The sequence below is a fragment of the Rattus rattus genome, chromosome 2 (assembly GCF_011064425.1).
Source record: "Rattus rattus isolate New Zealand chromosome 2, Rrattus_CSIRO_v1, whole genome shotgun sequence".
Classification (NCBI taxonomy): domain Eukaryota; kingdom Metazoa; phylum Chordata; class Mammalia; order Rodentia; family Muridae; genus Rattus; species Rattus rattus.
Genome location: NC_046155.1, coordinates 216,407,243 through 216,423,147, shown reverse-complemented (window position 1 = coordinate 216,423,147; position 15,905 = coordinate 216,407,243). Strand labels below are relative to the sequence as shown.

Genomic DNA, 15,905 nt, shown 5'->3' with positions numbered 1-15,905 from the left:
CCCTTCTCCAGATCCTCACTCCCCTCCTTCCCCCAAAGTCTGTCATGTGATTTCCCAGGGGCGCACCTTGGCATGGGCCCACCAGGTAACCCTTGCCCCGCGTGTGTGCCAAGCTACATTGCATAAGGAGCCTGGCCTTAGAATCTCAGAGAATTGGGGCTGTGGAAGGGTTGCCTTTGACTTTATAGATAGACTTAATTTTGATTGAAGGCCAAAAGAAAACAACTTTTTCCTTCATTTAGCAATTGGCATTTTCGAAATGTTATTTGTTGTTAGAGAAAACTAATGACTTTTTGAAAATACTGTACAGCTTTGAAGCGACATAAAAATGGAAAGTCTTTTTTTTTTTTTTCCGGAGCTGGGGACCGAACCCAGGGCTTTGCGGTTGCTAGGCAAGCGCTCTACCACTGAGCTAAGTCCCCAACCCCAAAAATGGAAAGTCTTAAAGTGAGCGAATAAAACCAACATGCGGCTGCGTGCCTCCGAGGGAATAGGCCAGGAGAGCTGAAATCGGGTGTAGCGATGTGCACGCTCGCTCAGCAGCCACCGGGCACACGGAGGCAGGCGGTCGGGCAGCGCACAGCGGCAGGCAGCTGGGACTCCCCTCTTTGGGGGCTTTGTTTATGCCCTTTCATCCTGACTTGCAGAGGAAATGTTTTTAATGAAAAAAAGACAGTCTCCGATTTCTGGTCTCCTTGGAGGGTCTCAGTGATGCGGTGCTGGTGGGCCCGGTGCATGAAGCGGACGGACAGTGTGTGTCTTGAGGGGGTTTATACTTGAGTTGAGACACAGCGAACATCATGACGGATGCCACCAAGGCTCAGCCGATTACAGACATGGGCCTTAATGTCAGGAGAGTGCGGCAGCCCTGGGACACCTGCCTTGCCCTTTGCTTACCAAAATAGCCCAATAGGGAGGGAAAGACGCAAACCCTTCCTCCGCCACTCTTCCCTCTCCTGCACTGAAGCGGTTCCTCCTGCTCCACCCATTCCGCCGCTCCACTCTGCCACCCAGGGAGGAGGGAGCTGCCCTTGCAACCAAGCCTCCGCTGGTGGGTTCCGAGGACTCTGCATCCTAGGGCAGCTGGGACGGCTCCGGCCTCCTTCATTAGGCTGTGTCGGGGTTGTCAGGGCAACTGCTCACAGCAGGCATCATGTCGTCTCTTGCCCTCTGCCGTATGCTGACTGCTTCGCTGCGCTGTAGCAAAAAGAAGCCTGGGGAAGGTGCCACAGCAGGAAGGAGAGGCTGGGGTCTGATCGAACAGGTTAGGCGGTCAGTCGGTCAGTCGGAGGGAGACCTTCTGGAATGGGTGTGTGCGCGCGAGTGCGCGTGCGTGCGTGCATGTGCGAGAGTGTTTACTCACCAGCGCCCATGCCTGTTGGGGGGAGTAAGTGGGAGGGGGCTGCTGCTAGGTGAGGGGAGCTGCACGGCCCGAGTTGCCAAGTAGCTGGTAGTGTCTGTCAGCTGCTTGCACACTGTTTACCCACAGGGGATCTGTTACAAGTGCTCAAATGAACAGGCAGCTTAGGAACTAGCAGCTTCCTGGGAGCTGCAATTACATAAGCATATATATTTAATATAATTGTGGGACAAGTAGCAGCGCTATGCCTGGATCAGCCACAGCTATCCGACAAGACAGACTGAAGAAGACCCACGCGAGGACAATTCCCCTCGTTCTGTTCACCATTAATGAGGAAGATGAGCTGCAAAAGAATGGAAATTCCAGAAGACCCAAAGGTATGCTAATGCCCTACTCCTTCACAGAGCCCGGTCCAGCGCTGTTCTTCCCTTGCTTATCATACAGGTTCTGAACTGTGCTCGCAATGCCTGCTTCTCGGAGTACTCATGACCTGACACAGCTCGCTGCTCAGGCTTACACACCCTCAGGGTTTGGAGTATGATGGAGTGAGCGGAAATAATTTCTGTAGGTTTGTTCTATTTCAGATCAGCTGCTTTGTCAGACCTGGACAGGTTTCCCAGTATAAAGGTCTTTAATGTCCACTCATTCGTTTAAACAGGGGCCAGTGACTGACCTCATCGGGGGAAGGAATTTAGCTTCCAGGGGTTTAAAGGAAGAGCACCCTCACTTTCCTGCAAGCCTGTCAGGTCATTTCCATTGCTTGAGCAAACTGAGTTTCTCTGTAAAGGATGGGTTAGGTAAAGTGATTTTTCTTAAAGCACCCTTCTATGGGCAGAGGATGAGGACGCTTCCAGATTTCTTTTCCTTAGACTGAGGGAGGAGGAAAGGAGGGCAAAGCCAGGGAAAGGGGGCACCCTGGGCTCTAATGGCTTCTGACCTCTGCTGAGCACTTCAGACATGCAGAAATCCGAGGTCGGAGGTTTGAGTGCTCCCTTCTGCGATGGCTTGCAGCAGCTGGTTAGGCTTCAGGCCCACGGACCGTGCCTTCTGGGGTGTTGTCTCATGGCCACTCTCATGCATCTTTGAAGAAGGGCTTCCCGGATTCCAGCATCGTCTTCTGCAAGCTGTTCTCTCTGGCAGAAGGGGTACCAGTGTCGTCGTTTTTATGAGCAGATTGAGTCGTAGCTTACATTCTGTCACTGGCAAATTATCCTATCACGGACCTTATCAAATTTTCCATAGTGTGGCTCTGGGCACTGATGCTTATTGTCCCTGGCTCCAAAAGGAATCTTGTTGCTTTTGTTAAATATAATGGAAACTGTCTCTTTAAACTCAAAAGTACATTTTGCTCCCATTCTTGAAAAGAATCTTCTCTTGTGGGGGCTTCTGTCTGATGCCAGATGACCTCAGAGATTCAGCGCCGCTGTAGAAGGGGCGGTGCTTCTCAGTTTGCTCCGTGAGGTGATGACTGTGTCTGAGCCGCTGCTCTCATGAAACCCCTCCTCTTGCTCTCTGCCTGCGGAGTTGGTAACTTTTTGAAGTTAACTTTGTTGAAGCATTCCTGTGGTGTACTTGTCAAAACATCCCAGGTCTGTGACTCTTTCCTTGAACGTCCGGCAATTATCATTTAGGATAGCTGCCCATTTTGTTTTCATGACTTTTTCTTCCTGGCTTCTTTGTTATTAATTTTCCTTCCAAATAAAAGCTACCCTTAATAGTTCTTTAAAATAAAAGGAGAGAGGGGAAAGTCAGTAATTCTAAAGGTGGTTGGGTATCCACTAAGAGTCTTAAGTCAAGGAGCTCTGATTCCCTGCTGTTTCTCTTTTTATGTCTGTGTACACACACACAAACACACACACACACACCATACACATACACACACAAACACACACACACACACACCACACACATACACACACACCACACACTACACACCACACACACACTCTCTCTCTCTCTCTCTCTCTCACACACACACACACACACACACACACACACACACACACACACACACACACACACACACACACACACACTCCACATACCACACATACCACACCACACACCACACACACACCCCACCCAACCATCCACCACCCACCACACACACACATACACCACACACATACCACACCACACACACCTCCCACACACATATACACACACCACACACACATACACACCACACACACATACAGCACACACCACACACACACACACACACACACACACGATTGATGGTAGGGCTGTATGGGAAGGATTTCATTCTAGTAAGGAAAACCAGAGTTTCTTTACATCCCTACATGTCTCTAATTTATGACGCAGGAAGCAATGAGCCGATGACTAATTCAGGATGTCTCCAATTATGCTCAATGACTAGAAGTGCTGTGGCCTCGATTCTACATTTCTCTTCAAGCATCAGAGTCACAGGAGTGCCCACTGTCTAGTCCAGCTCTGCCTAGAGAGTGGCAGCCGTGTTTCATTTCTGCACTGTCCAGTGTGAGAGCCAGTGGTCACGTGCAGCCACAGAGCACTTGGAACAGAGCCAGAACAATGGAGAGAGCCATCTACTGCATTTAGTTTACTTAAGTCCAAGTTACCCGCATATTCTGGACAGTGGAGCTGTGACACAGGTTTGTATTGTCTCCGCTTCATTCTCATCACCTCCCGGTGCCGGACATAGTTAGGTCTCGGGTAGAAACAGGAGGACAAGGAGTTTCAGGGTCAGGCCCAGCTATGTAACAACAAAAGGCAGTGGCTGGGAAATGTAGCTCTGTCTGCAGAGCGCTTGCTTAGAATGCATGATGTCCTGAGTTCAGTCCCCAGCATATTGTAAGCTGAATGTGGTGGCCCATGGAGTGTTATCTGTAGATTCAGGAGCTCAAGGTTATCTTTGGCTACAGAGGGAGTTTGAGGCAAGCCCAGGCTGCATGAGTCTCTGTCTCCAAATGTAAAACAAATTTTAAAAAGTTTCGTCATGAAACCTCCAAGCCTGGTCAGTGCTTGATGACCTAGACAATTCATTCCTCCTCCCCTCCTCCCCCCTCCTCCCCTCCTCCCCCTCCTCCCCTCCTCCCCCTCCTTTCCCTCCTCCTCCTCCTCTTCCTTCCCTCTTCCCCTCCTCCCCTCCCTCCCCCTCCCCTCCTCCTCCCCCCTCCTTCCCCCTCTCCTCCTCCCCATCCTCCTCCTCCTTTCCCTCCTCCCCTCCTCCCCTCCTCCTCCTCCTTTCCCTCCTCTTCCTCCTCTTCTTCCTCTTCTCCCTCCTCCCCATCCTTCTCCTCCTCTTCCTCTTCCAGGTGTTCCTTAAAGCCGCTATTGTTGTATTAAATTATCTTTTGCAACTTTTAATGGGGCTTCTATTTCCAAAATAGAACCTGGTGATACAGGTTGCCTTTTATGTGTGACTTAAGATAAGCAATCAAATTTGGTTTTCTTCCCATTCCATGGCCTAATCAGCCACCCGTGTCTGAACTTGGTGCACAGTGCTGGTTTGCATGCCTAATAGGTTTTTTCCTGTCGTTGGTAGTGAAGAACCTTGCTGTCTGACTTCATTAAGTGGAGTGCTCCTGGCGAGGCTTACCCAGGGTTAATGATGAGTGCTGTCGTCTCAGGTGTGCGTACTGTGGAGTAACCATTGCCAGGCACTCACAGGGATGAACAGGGGAACCACCATCAGGACTTCTAGGTGCTGTGGCCTCTGAGTTACTAGGAGTGAGACAGGAGTCTGCTCAGCTAGTGGACAAGATCAGTTCTTAAAGCAGTGAGCTTTAAGTGTCCACGGGATTGGAATTGGAGTGCACGTATGTCATATGCGTTTCACTGCTGCTTGTCTACCCTGGGTGCTGAACCTCTGTGTGATGCTGACCCCAGGGTTTGTAGGCACTGTGTAAGTAAACGCCTTTGCTGTGTTCCCAGACATGCCATCTGAGGTCTTCTAAGCATGGCATGTTATTAAGTAGTAAGACATTTTTCTCTCTGAGCTGACCTTTGTTAGATGGTCACTGTGGCGTTATTCATTTGGGGCGTTACAGAAGCGCTGTGATGCAAAGAGAATTGGGTTCTTTTGTGCTCGGAGGTGTTGTCTGCCTAGTAGAGAAAGACAAATGGCCAATAACACAAGCGTGTAAAGTGGAATTGAGGGGGACTCGGAAGAAGGGGAGAGTAACAAATGTGGGAGAAGTGCCCACAGTGAAGCTTTCTGGTTGGGGTTAGGAACGCAGCTGGAAGCTTACCCAGCAGCCCAGGCAGGAGACAAGGTGGTGATAGAAGGGGTCTGTAGACAGTAACAGAACCCGGCTCCAAACACAGTGCTTGCCGGTGAACGAGCACTTCCAGGACTCCCAGTCTGCCCCAAAGCATGGTGGTTACGGTACACCGTGTGACTCTTCTGTTCTAGTGACTTCCCTGCCATTTGTGAGCCATCCAAAGTACTGTCATTTTGGCATCATAGTTTTGGGTTTTGTCTGCTTCGTGTTTATTCATTTGAAACAGGGTCTCAGTTAGCCCAGGCTGGCCACTGACTTACTGCCGAGCCGCAGGTGACCCTGAACTCCTGTCACCGCCTTCTAAGTGCGGAGGTTACAGGTGTGTCCCACCACGCCTGGTTTGGCTTGGCTTTAATATAAACCTGATTACCTTCCAGCTCCAACATCCACTTTTATTTGTGAGACTTGTCCCCCAAATAACTTATTTTTGGAAAATACCACCCTCAAAAGATGAAGGGCTGATCCCCGATTGGAAGGGTTGTCCCCCTCCCCCCGGCTTCCTCCTCGTGTCCTCCATGGCGTGCCAGGAAGCCCGTAACCAACAGGTCTTCACTTCTCAGTGGTAATGCTCCCACTGGGCCCATGTCATAACTGAGATTCAGGTCCACGCTTGAGCTACAGATATTTTCATTTATCGTCCGACTTTAAACTAGGCCTCTATTTAGAGAGATTTTTCACAGTAATCTAGATTTTTTAGCTTCCCTTTCATCTTGAGTTGCCTTTCATTGCTGTGATAAAGACTAACCAAAAGCTACTTGAGGAAGAAAGCATTTATTTCTGACTATAGTTACAGTCTGTCCTGAAGGGAAGTCAGAGCAGGAACCTAGAGGCAGGAACTGAAGCAGAGACCATGGAGGAGCGCTCCTTCCTGCCTTGCTCCTCCTGGCTTGCACAGTTTGCTTTCTTACACACCTAGGGACACCTCCCCAAAGGTGGCATCAGCCACATGGAGCTGGACCATCCTATATCATTAATCAAAAAAATGCCCAGAGTTTACCTACTGGCCAATCCGATGGAGGCATTGCCTCAGATGATGTCCCTGGCTCCTGTCAAGTTGATACACTGCCCGTATCTCTTCTCCAGTAATTAGCGAGAGCTAATTGGCAGCTGTCGAGCATCACAGCCATGCTTCCAGTAACCATTTCTAGAATAGAATGTGCACCAACCAGCCTACCTCAGGTGCTACATTGCCAAGGCCACTTGGTTTTAAAACTCCTGACACAAAAAACAGTAAGTCCCAAACTCCTCACGCTGGGACACGAGGTCTTTCATTCGCTTCCGTTCTGTTCTTCAAACTTTCTGCTGTAGCTGCACCAAAATCCAGCAGGTCCCTGCCCCTCATTCTGAGCCCTCCCCATGGTCGTCACTCGCCCTCTTCCTCTCCTTTGTCTGGATAGTCTAACTCTGCTTTGGAATCAGATCAAATGTCCTCCCCTCCACCTCCCTTCTTCTCAGGCTAAGAGTCCGCCTTGTCACTGCCAGCCTCCCTATCCTGGTGCAGAGGGACAACCTTCCACTGTGTTCCTTAGCTTCCTTCTCTCTGACTCGTCTCAGAGTGAAATGCTCCGCATACCTCACCTGGCCCTTCTCTAGACTGAAGGCGACAGGTCCTCCTTTTTATACTGTGTCTGGGCAGTGTATAGAAGGTAATGCCTGCAGGCACTAAGGCCTGATGGGAATTCTAAGAAAGAATAGGAGCGTTAGAACTGCCCTTCAAGGTCACTCTTGAGAGTGTCTGCTCTGTTGGGTTGCTCCCCTCCGCACTGCCGTCTGTTCTCTGATTCTGAGTAAATAATGAAGGCATATTCTTGCCTGGGGTAGCGGCTATTTTGTTTCAAGGTTAATTCTTTCTGGCCCTTTGTTAGCTGCCCAGATTAAGTTGTAGCAAAATAAAATCTCCCCATAACATGGTGGTTCTGAAAAACTGCTGTTGTCCTGCCCCTGTTGTTAAGCTGTAGTTACAGACCTTTTCCAGCATTCCCTGTACATAGAATGTGACCTCTAGCGATTGTAACGGCCACACCAAGACGAGAGAGTGTCACAGAGTCCTGGGACCTGGCATGGGAGCACCAGTCTGCTCTTCACGCTCCCCCGCTCCCCCGCTCCCCCTTCCTTTGTTCCGTAGGACATGACCACTATTTCCACTGTCCTTTCTTTGCCATTTCAGAACAAGGTAAGCAGCGTTAGTAGGAAGAACTGTTGATTTCAAGTTGAGTGGCATCACTTTCATGTATTTAAGAGACCCTCAATGTAACCTTTATTCAGAATGCTTGGTAAAAAGTGGCACAAGCAGACCATATCTGACCTATATCTGTCTCTTCGCAGAGTCTCTAAACATTTGTAAAGCAAATGACTTGACACTCTCAGGCTTTCTGTGTTAGGGAAAGAGTCACCGCGTGTCATTACATACAGGAGAATGTGCTCAGCCTGTATATAATCAATATATTTTACAGACAGATAAAATGAAATGGCTTGCAATGGAAAACTTACAGGCTTAAACAATGGTTAAAAATAACTGTTCAAACCTTAGGAACCAAGCACGATTAAACAGTGGCTCGGCAGTTAAAGGTTCTACAGTCTGCTTGAGTTGAGCCTCTTCTGTCCACCAATGTCAGTGCTTCAAGGAATAACTTTAACTGCTGTTTCCAGGAAGTTTCCAGGTGAGTTGCTGACACCTTCCTTCCTCCTATTTCACTCTTTGCTTTTGCTTCTCTGGTTCCGTGGCTTTTTGTTTGTGTGCTAATTTGTTTATTGAGGCAAGAACTTGCACAGCGCAAGCTAAACTCAAATTTCAGATCTTCTGGACAGCTAGGAAGAGCCCAACTTACTTGGCTATTTCCTGACTTAACTGCCGAAGGCAGGTAGTAACCGTAGTAACCGCAGAGGAGCAGAAGAGCGGGCGTTTGAAGCGTTTGCTAGAACGGCAGCCTGAGGATGCTGACTACAGAATTCCAGGCCTGTTTTTGAGGCTCATTCCAGCTAGGGTTTGTTAGTGAGAATATAAGTTATTTCTAGATGAGTTATTCCAGAGAATTTGCACATGTAAATCCGGTGTGGAGCTGGTATGGGATGAGGGATTGAGGTGGATTAGGAGTGTGGATGAAGGAAACTCAAGTTCAGTCTCTTTATAGTTAGTACGTATGGTCTGAGGAGCTACAGTGGTAAGATCCTGGCTTTTTTCAGTAGGAGTAGCGTATTAAAGTACCAGAGTTCGGCAGCAGTGCCTGTCCTAAGACCACTGGGAACAACAGTGCCAACAGTGCCCCTATGCATGGTTAGAGAATCATCTCCAACATCAGGAGTCAAGCATCATCCAGAGATGGCTTACAGTGAGACCGGAGAGTGCAGACCTCTATCTGTCCCCTTAAGAATCTCTCTGATCAGTGTAGCACATTTAAAATGCACCATTAGGGCTGGAGAGATGGCTCAGCTCTTAAAGGCTAGGCTCACAGTCAAAAATAGAAAAATGTACAAGTTTTCCATGTACATAGACCCTTGTATAGAACTATGCAGTTTCAGGGCCTACCTTTCTCAGGGACATAACAGTTTATGGCTGGGAATGGTTTAGCCAGACTGACAAGTATTGAATGGCCATAGGCCCAAGTGAACTGTTGTCAGAACTCAGACCAGGCTTCTGCCAAAGACTGTGAGGTGTAATAGGACAGGAGCTGCTCAGGAGGCGCCTCCTTCACTCAGTCAGACTTCTCTCATCTGTGATATAAATGACTCCTGCTCAGAGGTAGGCCGGACTAGAGAGACTTAACCTGACTGCTTATGGGACGAAGCTGAGCTCTCAGAACGATGGATTGTCATGGTAACCTGTAACCCAGTGGCCGTATTTTCTGTTTGCTTTTGTTTTGTAAGGTTTATTTTATTTTTAATCATGTGTGATGTATGTGTCTCTGTGTGAACAGTCACAAATGCATATAGGTCTCTACAGAGGCTGGAGGAGGGCCTCCAACCCTCAGGTCAGAGTCACCAGCCATTGTGATCTGCCTGACTTAATGCTGAGGATTAAACTTGAGCCCATTGCAAGAGCGGCGTGTACTCCCAACGGCCGAGCTCTGGCTCTGGGCCTCTATCCACTTCTGACCTGTTGTGTCGATTGGTTTTAGGGAATACTACTGTGCTCATCTCCTCTGCCACTTCACTAGGTGTCTCCGGGAGGCTGCCTCTTCTCTTTCCTTTCCTTTTGAGGTAGGATCTTGCTGTGTAGCCCAGCATGCCCTGAAACTTGTTTTGTAGACCAGGCTGACATTGAGCTCAGAGATCCCTCTGCCTGTGTCCTAAAGTGCCAGGATTCAGGCATGTGCCTCCACACCCAGCCTTGAGGCCTTTTTTAGTAATTCTTCTGTAATGGTCTCCTATGACTGGATCCTTGTTTTGTGTTTATTCATGTGGACCAAAAGTATTAGATATCATATAGGTTACTCATGAGGTAACCTGTAATTTCCTTGTGTTGATGAAGAAATAAGTTACATTAGGTCAGATCACCTCGATTGCTGTTTCTTTAAAATTAGTAACAAACTCCTGGTCTCTCTTGACCAGGGAACATGAGCAATAATTCATCTTGGAATGTTCAAAAGGAATTTGTTTCTTAAACCGAGTCCCCTCTTACCCAAATGACGGCATGTGCACCCGCCCATCACTTGAGGATGCTGTAGGACTGTGGGCAGGTTTCTACCAGTGCGTTGGTTAGACGTTTGTTCTGTGGTTAATGCCAGTCTCTATGTCAGAACCTCTTTCTCTGTGACACTTACAGTAGAGCACCCAGTTAAATGGCATGTGCTCTGGGCTGTCATCAAATGTGTGCAAGTCAGTCTTTGTGTCCTGAAGCAGTGGACACCAGGTACCATCTGACTTTCCGTAGAGTCCCCCACCCCCACACACTGCTGTAGGGACCTCTACTGTACCTCCTGCTATGCCTGACCCTCTCCTACTTGACCTGAGGCCATTTCCATAAGGATGTCCCAAGCCAGGTCTGGGGTTTGATTGATCATGACTCTGTCTCCTTTTGTTCCAGCCAAGTTAATGTCTCCTCCTTCAACCAGATCAAGTGTGGGGAGGACATTCTGTGTTAAATTGACACTGTGCACTCCAGCACCCTAATACAGAGTCTTTAGTGCAGCTGAGCCTCCCTAAATACTGGGTGTATGAGGAAGTATGAAAAAAGAAGATCATAGAACCGACAGGATCATATCCAGCAGACCGACATTTATCAAGAGTTCCAGAACACATGTCTTTCGGTTTCCCAGTTAATACATAATCTTTTTCCATTAAGGCCTTCAGGAAAATGCTTTCTAGATGCCAGTTCCAGCCTTGCTGGGCTGTAGGTGCTGTTTGGGTGTAGAAGTACAAGCTGAACCTTCAGGGCTGGGACTTTGTTCTGAGCCTGGCAAAAGACAGAGACCTTGGATAGATCATTACCCTGGGCATTATAGCTGGGACTCTGTATGAAAGACCTTTGCCCATTAGCCTTCATGTGGACGAGATACGTTGATCTTAAACTAGAGAGCCTTCTGGCCTCGAGACTCTGGTGGAACTCATGAATTCTCCTGCCATCATACCTAAGGACCAGCACTAATTACGAAATGTGCATTTTGAGTTCTTGGTATGTAGTCATTATGACCAGGTTTGAATTATTGTTAGCATATGCTTTCCTTTTGAACTGGAATTCACTGCCAAAGTTGTAAAGCGTAAGTTGTAAGCCAGTGAGAAATTACATTAGAAATTCTCAGTGATTGAAACTCCTCCTCCCGCTCCCCCATGAGCTCCTCTGGGCATCAGGAAACATCTTGGAAAGAGACCTGGGGCTGCTGGAAGTTAGCAGAACGCAGCCACGCCCAGTTGCTCTCCCACCCGTCCCCACCCACAGCAGGGCATCTCACTAAGCCGCCCTCAGAAGTTCCTTTTGTGCTTGTCCCCTGTAAAGCCATTTCTGCCTCAGGTTTTCTTTAAGACCTAGAAAAACAGGTTTCTTAGTGGGGAGAGCTTTCAGTCAGCATTATAAAGACAGGAAGTGGCTGCTGAGACCTTAGGTTTCCCAAGCTCCATAACAGAGTGTTTACCCCGGCTTGCTTGGGGAGCCACCGTTTCTTTTTATGGATTTATTACGGCTAATTTCTTCTGCGACTCCACAGAATCCTTTTCCTTACCTGCATGGGATGGTGTTCACCATCCTGCAGCATACCTCCGAGAGTCCAGAACGCTACAGTATCCATAGTAGGATAAGTTATGAGTAGATCTCCAAAAGAGCCACTTATCACACTTCGACACAACCACCTTGATCATATTTCCTCTCAGCCCAGTTAATCCCACGCCCCTCTCCACGGGCACAGATGCGAGGACGTGTTTGAAGCTGCACGGCCTTCAGCCCCATACCAGACGCTCAGCAGTTCAGGGTGTTCGGGTACCTGTTGCCACTCACCCTGCAATAGCGTGGACCTGCCCGTTCACCGAGGCCCATAGCCTGGTGTGCTGTTCTGTGCTATGTGCACGTGTGGCCGACCGTGTGTGTGAGTGCTGTTCTGCAGACAGGCCTAGAGCCTCATTCCCACAAACCCACATCCATGTGCATTTCAGATTTCAGCCTTTGGATGTTAGGGATGCACAACCCGTGTCTCAAGGCCAATCTACTTTGGCCTTAAAGAGGAGGGAGCATTGTAATAATTAAGAAAACACTAGAAAAGAGAAGATAACATAATGAATGCCCACGTACACATGGTCTCAGCCACTTAACATATTTAAAACATAGTAGAACTCTCTCTCTCTGTGTGTGTGTGTGTGTGTGTGTGTGTGTGTGTGTTCTGATGGCTAGTGTCATAGTTGCTCCTGAATCCTTCCGTAGAGGACTTCTATCTGCCTCCACCCTCCTCCCCCCAGTTATTTTTCCCATGGAGGGATACCGTGTACCCTCCCTGACCATTTCTGTGTCTTTGATGTGTGCACACATCCATAAATACCGTGTTTACCTGTTTGAAGTTTTGTGCTTCCTCCCACACACCACACACTCCAGGTTTTAGAGTGTCCCGTCTAGAGAGCTCAGCACTGCCTGGCGTTCTGTGAAGTGGCAGGCTTATTAGCTGCGGTCCTGCAGTCGAGGTCCGCTGCAGCTGTGTGGGGGCTTTTATCTTGTTGCTGCTATACATCTCCATGCAGCAACCTTCAAGGACGTCTGGGGCACGTGTGCAAACTTCTCAGCGAGTGATCTGGGAGTGAGTGGGGTGCGTGTTCTCTGCAGCGCTGCTCTGAATGCTGTCTGCGACTTACTTGGGGGCAGAGGATGGAGTCATCTCCCCACGCCCTCCTAGACTTGATGTAGTAAGGCACTGATTCTCAGGAAATCAGATGGTAGGAGGCGTTAACTCCTCTACTTTCTTTTTAGTAACAGAAATGAGAGGACCCTTGAGATGTGTTTCCTCCTGAGGTAGGCAAGAGAAGCCACCTCACTGGTAATTGCCTTCTGAGCTTACCGTTGAGAGATGTGAGGGACTTGAGGGGAAGCAGTTTTCACAGCCGTCCCTTGGTGGCTTTGGTCAGAGCTGACTTCAGATCCCTGCTCCAAATAGTGCCTCCAGTCCATGGGTCTGGGCCTTAACTTCCTGCCCATTACTTTTTCCTTTTTGCGTTCAACTCACTGTTACTGGGTGAGCAGAGAAGCTGCAAAGTAGGCAGATTAAGCCAGGCTTTGGTCAAATTACTTCTGCCAAAATCTCATTCGGAGTGAAGGATATTAAGTGGAAAGGAGGAGACAGCCTCTGGAGGTCTCTCAGGAGAGCCTGTGTTGAAAACAGTACTTAAAATCAGATTTGCTAATCGTTTGCGGGTTTCCATTATTCATGCAGTCCTTGGGCTTGATTAGCATGTGTAAAGTATAAACTCTACAAATGCTGAACATTAGCATGAATAATTGAAAGGCCAGGAGGTAGCTCTGTGTGACTGAGGGTTTCTTTATTATCATGGAGGCTATTTTGGTCACCAAGAGGAAGCGTGGATGTGTAGACAGCCAGTCTGAAGACCTCGGTGCTGCTTCCAGCCCAGCCCCATGTATGTATGACTGCCTTACTTTACTGGAAAAAGAAAGTTGTTTTGCTGAATTAAAAATAAAATCAATGTTCTGTGGTCTGCGTCAATAAGATACAGTCTGAATTCCTGGAATGGGAGCTGTGTTTAGCATAACCATGGCAGACCAAGAATAATGGCCGTGTGCTTATAGTTTTAAATCACCTTGGTTCTTGCTCTGCAAATTACTAGCCCCAAAGTTTGGGTGGTCCTTAGGGATGTCTAATGAGTTCCCATGGTTACTGGGAGTTTGGGGGTATCCCATCTGGGCTGCCAGATGATGCTGGGGAAACTCCTTTCCCCTCTGAGCCTTAGTCTCATTCATAAAGTAATTTAAGAATTGACTTAAACGGAGGCTGTAGGACAAGTTTATTCATCTTCAAAGGTCCCAGGGCACTAAAACTGTAAATCCTATCAGCTGCCCAGAGGAGGCGAATGGAGAGAAGGAAAAGGCCTGTTGTTTAAAGACTCTTAGGAGCCAGGTGCTCCACAGCCTGCCTTGGGGTCTACTCAGGTTAGCCTCCGAATGCCACGTGCACACCCTTTTAAAAGTCCCTGCCATCATGGCCTGCCTCTCTCTCTCTCTCTCTCTCTTTCTCTCTCTCCTTCCTCCCTCCCTCCCTCCCTCCATCCCTCTTCCTCACTGTCTCTTTCTTCCTCTCTCTTTTCCCATCACCACCACCACATCTTTCGTGAGATCTGTTGCACGGTGTGATCTCTGCAGCATTTCTCGTCTGGAATCTCCAGGGCACTCTTCTGAGGAAACCCTGAGAGTACCGGTGTACAGATCTGACATGGAAGGGGATTGCAGATTGAGAGAGCAAGGAAGCCCAACGTACCACAAAAGTCTCAAGTTCCGGCCAGCATCCCAGAGGAAGATAGAAAAGGTAGAAGCAGCGCCTTCCCGAGTATTTAGAACTACGCAGAGCCTGCAGCACTTCAAGGCTGCTTGGCTCGTAGGGCTGTGATGAAGGGTGGGGAAGGAGGTAGGTATCACACTGAAGAATAATTATATGCCTAACTCTAGCACAGCTTAAGCTGAACCTGCCTTCTTAAGGAAGGCCTTTAGCCAAATAATTGACTCTGTACAACTAAAATGTTAAGTCTCCACCCAGGCCAGAGTATCTGTTCTCTTGACCAAGAGTTTGCCCTTAATGGTCCTTTACTGCTCCTCAGACAACCGGTCCTCTGTCCTGGTGTGTAGTCTAGCCCATAAGCCACCTTCCCACTGGTGCTCAGTCTGTCCGCTCCACCACTTACACTGTGAAGCTGCATCTCCAAACAGGGGGTCGGTCGGCAACATGGGGGAATAGAACTCCCCCTTAGAGCTTCAGGAGTCTGTAGGAAGACGCAACTGCAATACAGAAAAGAGCTTCAGAGCCAGTCAAAGTGAAGCAAAACCATTGCTTCATTAGAGAAAGGAGAGTCAGGTAACAGCATCAGGACACTAAGGACCTACCCACGCAGGGCTGTCTCCTGTAGTCTCTCCCTTTTCCTTTAAAAGCACTGTGTGGCCAGGTTTGGTTGGACCCAGACGTCACAGTCCTCCTGTGTGAGCGTCCGGAGTACTGGGATGATAGTGGGTCCTCCCAGGAAGGCGGTATGTCTAGCATTACTGTATGACCTAAGAGGAGTTCACTGTGTTCGAGACTGCTTGCAGAGTGACTTCTCGTCAAGGAGAGGGTGTTTACTTGAGACAGCGCTCATCCCGTATATAAATGTGTCTGAATGTTAGAGATGCTAACAAGGTGCTCTGTGAACCAGAATTAAGAGAAGAAAGATGTTCTGAGGAAACAGTGCAGGACTGTGAGGGATAATTTCCTCTCCAAGAGTCTGAAATCCGAGTGTTGTCATCAGAATAGTTGTTCAGTGGTACTTGCCGTGCTTAACCAAACTCTTGTCGTGCAACATATACTTCCTATAGATAGCATTACGCTATGTGGACGCTCCAGCTCCCAGATAGTCAAGTAACCCATCTTCTCTATGAAGTACCCAGCCCTGGGTAATTTGTTATAGTGACACACACAAGAGCCTCACTCAGTTTCCAGACTGGCACGTTAGCTTTTAGCTACAACAAAGAGTATAGGTTATCTTTGACACATTCTTCTCTTTTGAACTACAACTCATTTTAAGCATCTCGATGGGCCTGAAAGTTCAGTTATCATCTGTGGAATGTCCTTTCCCATCATCCCTCAAAAGAAAGAGGAAGGCCCTGGAGA

At 48.4% G+C, this 15,905-nt stretch overlaps 1 protein-coding gene across 1 annotated transcript in view; it reads left to right on the top strand.

Moving 5' to 3' along the window:
• The first annotated feature begins 1,428 nt into the window (after positions 1-1,428).
• The window catches only part of Map7 (microtubule associated protein 7), a 102,228-nt gene continuing 87,751 nt past the window's right edge, over positions 1,429-15,905 (top strand). Inside the window, 1 exon segment of the mRNA XM_032894934.1 lies at positions 1,429-1,737. Coding sequence (XP_032750825.1) covers positions 1,605-1,737 — 133 coding nt within the window. The 5' untranslated portion in view covers positions 1,429-1,604.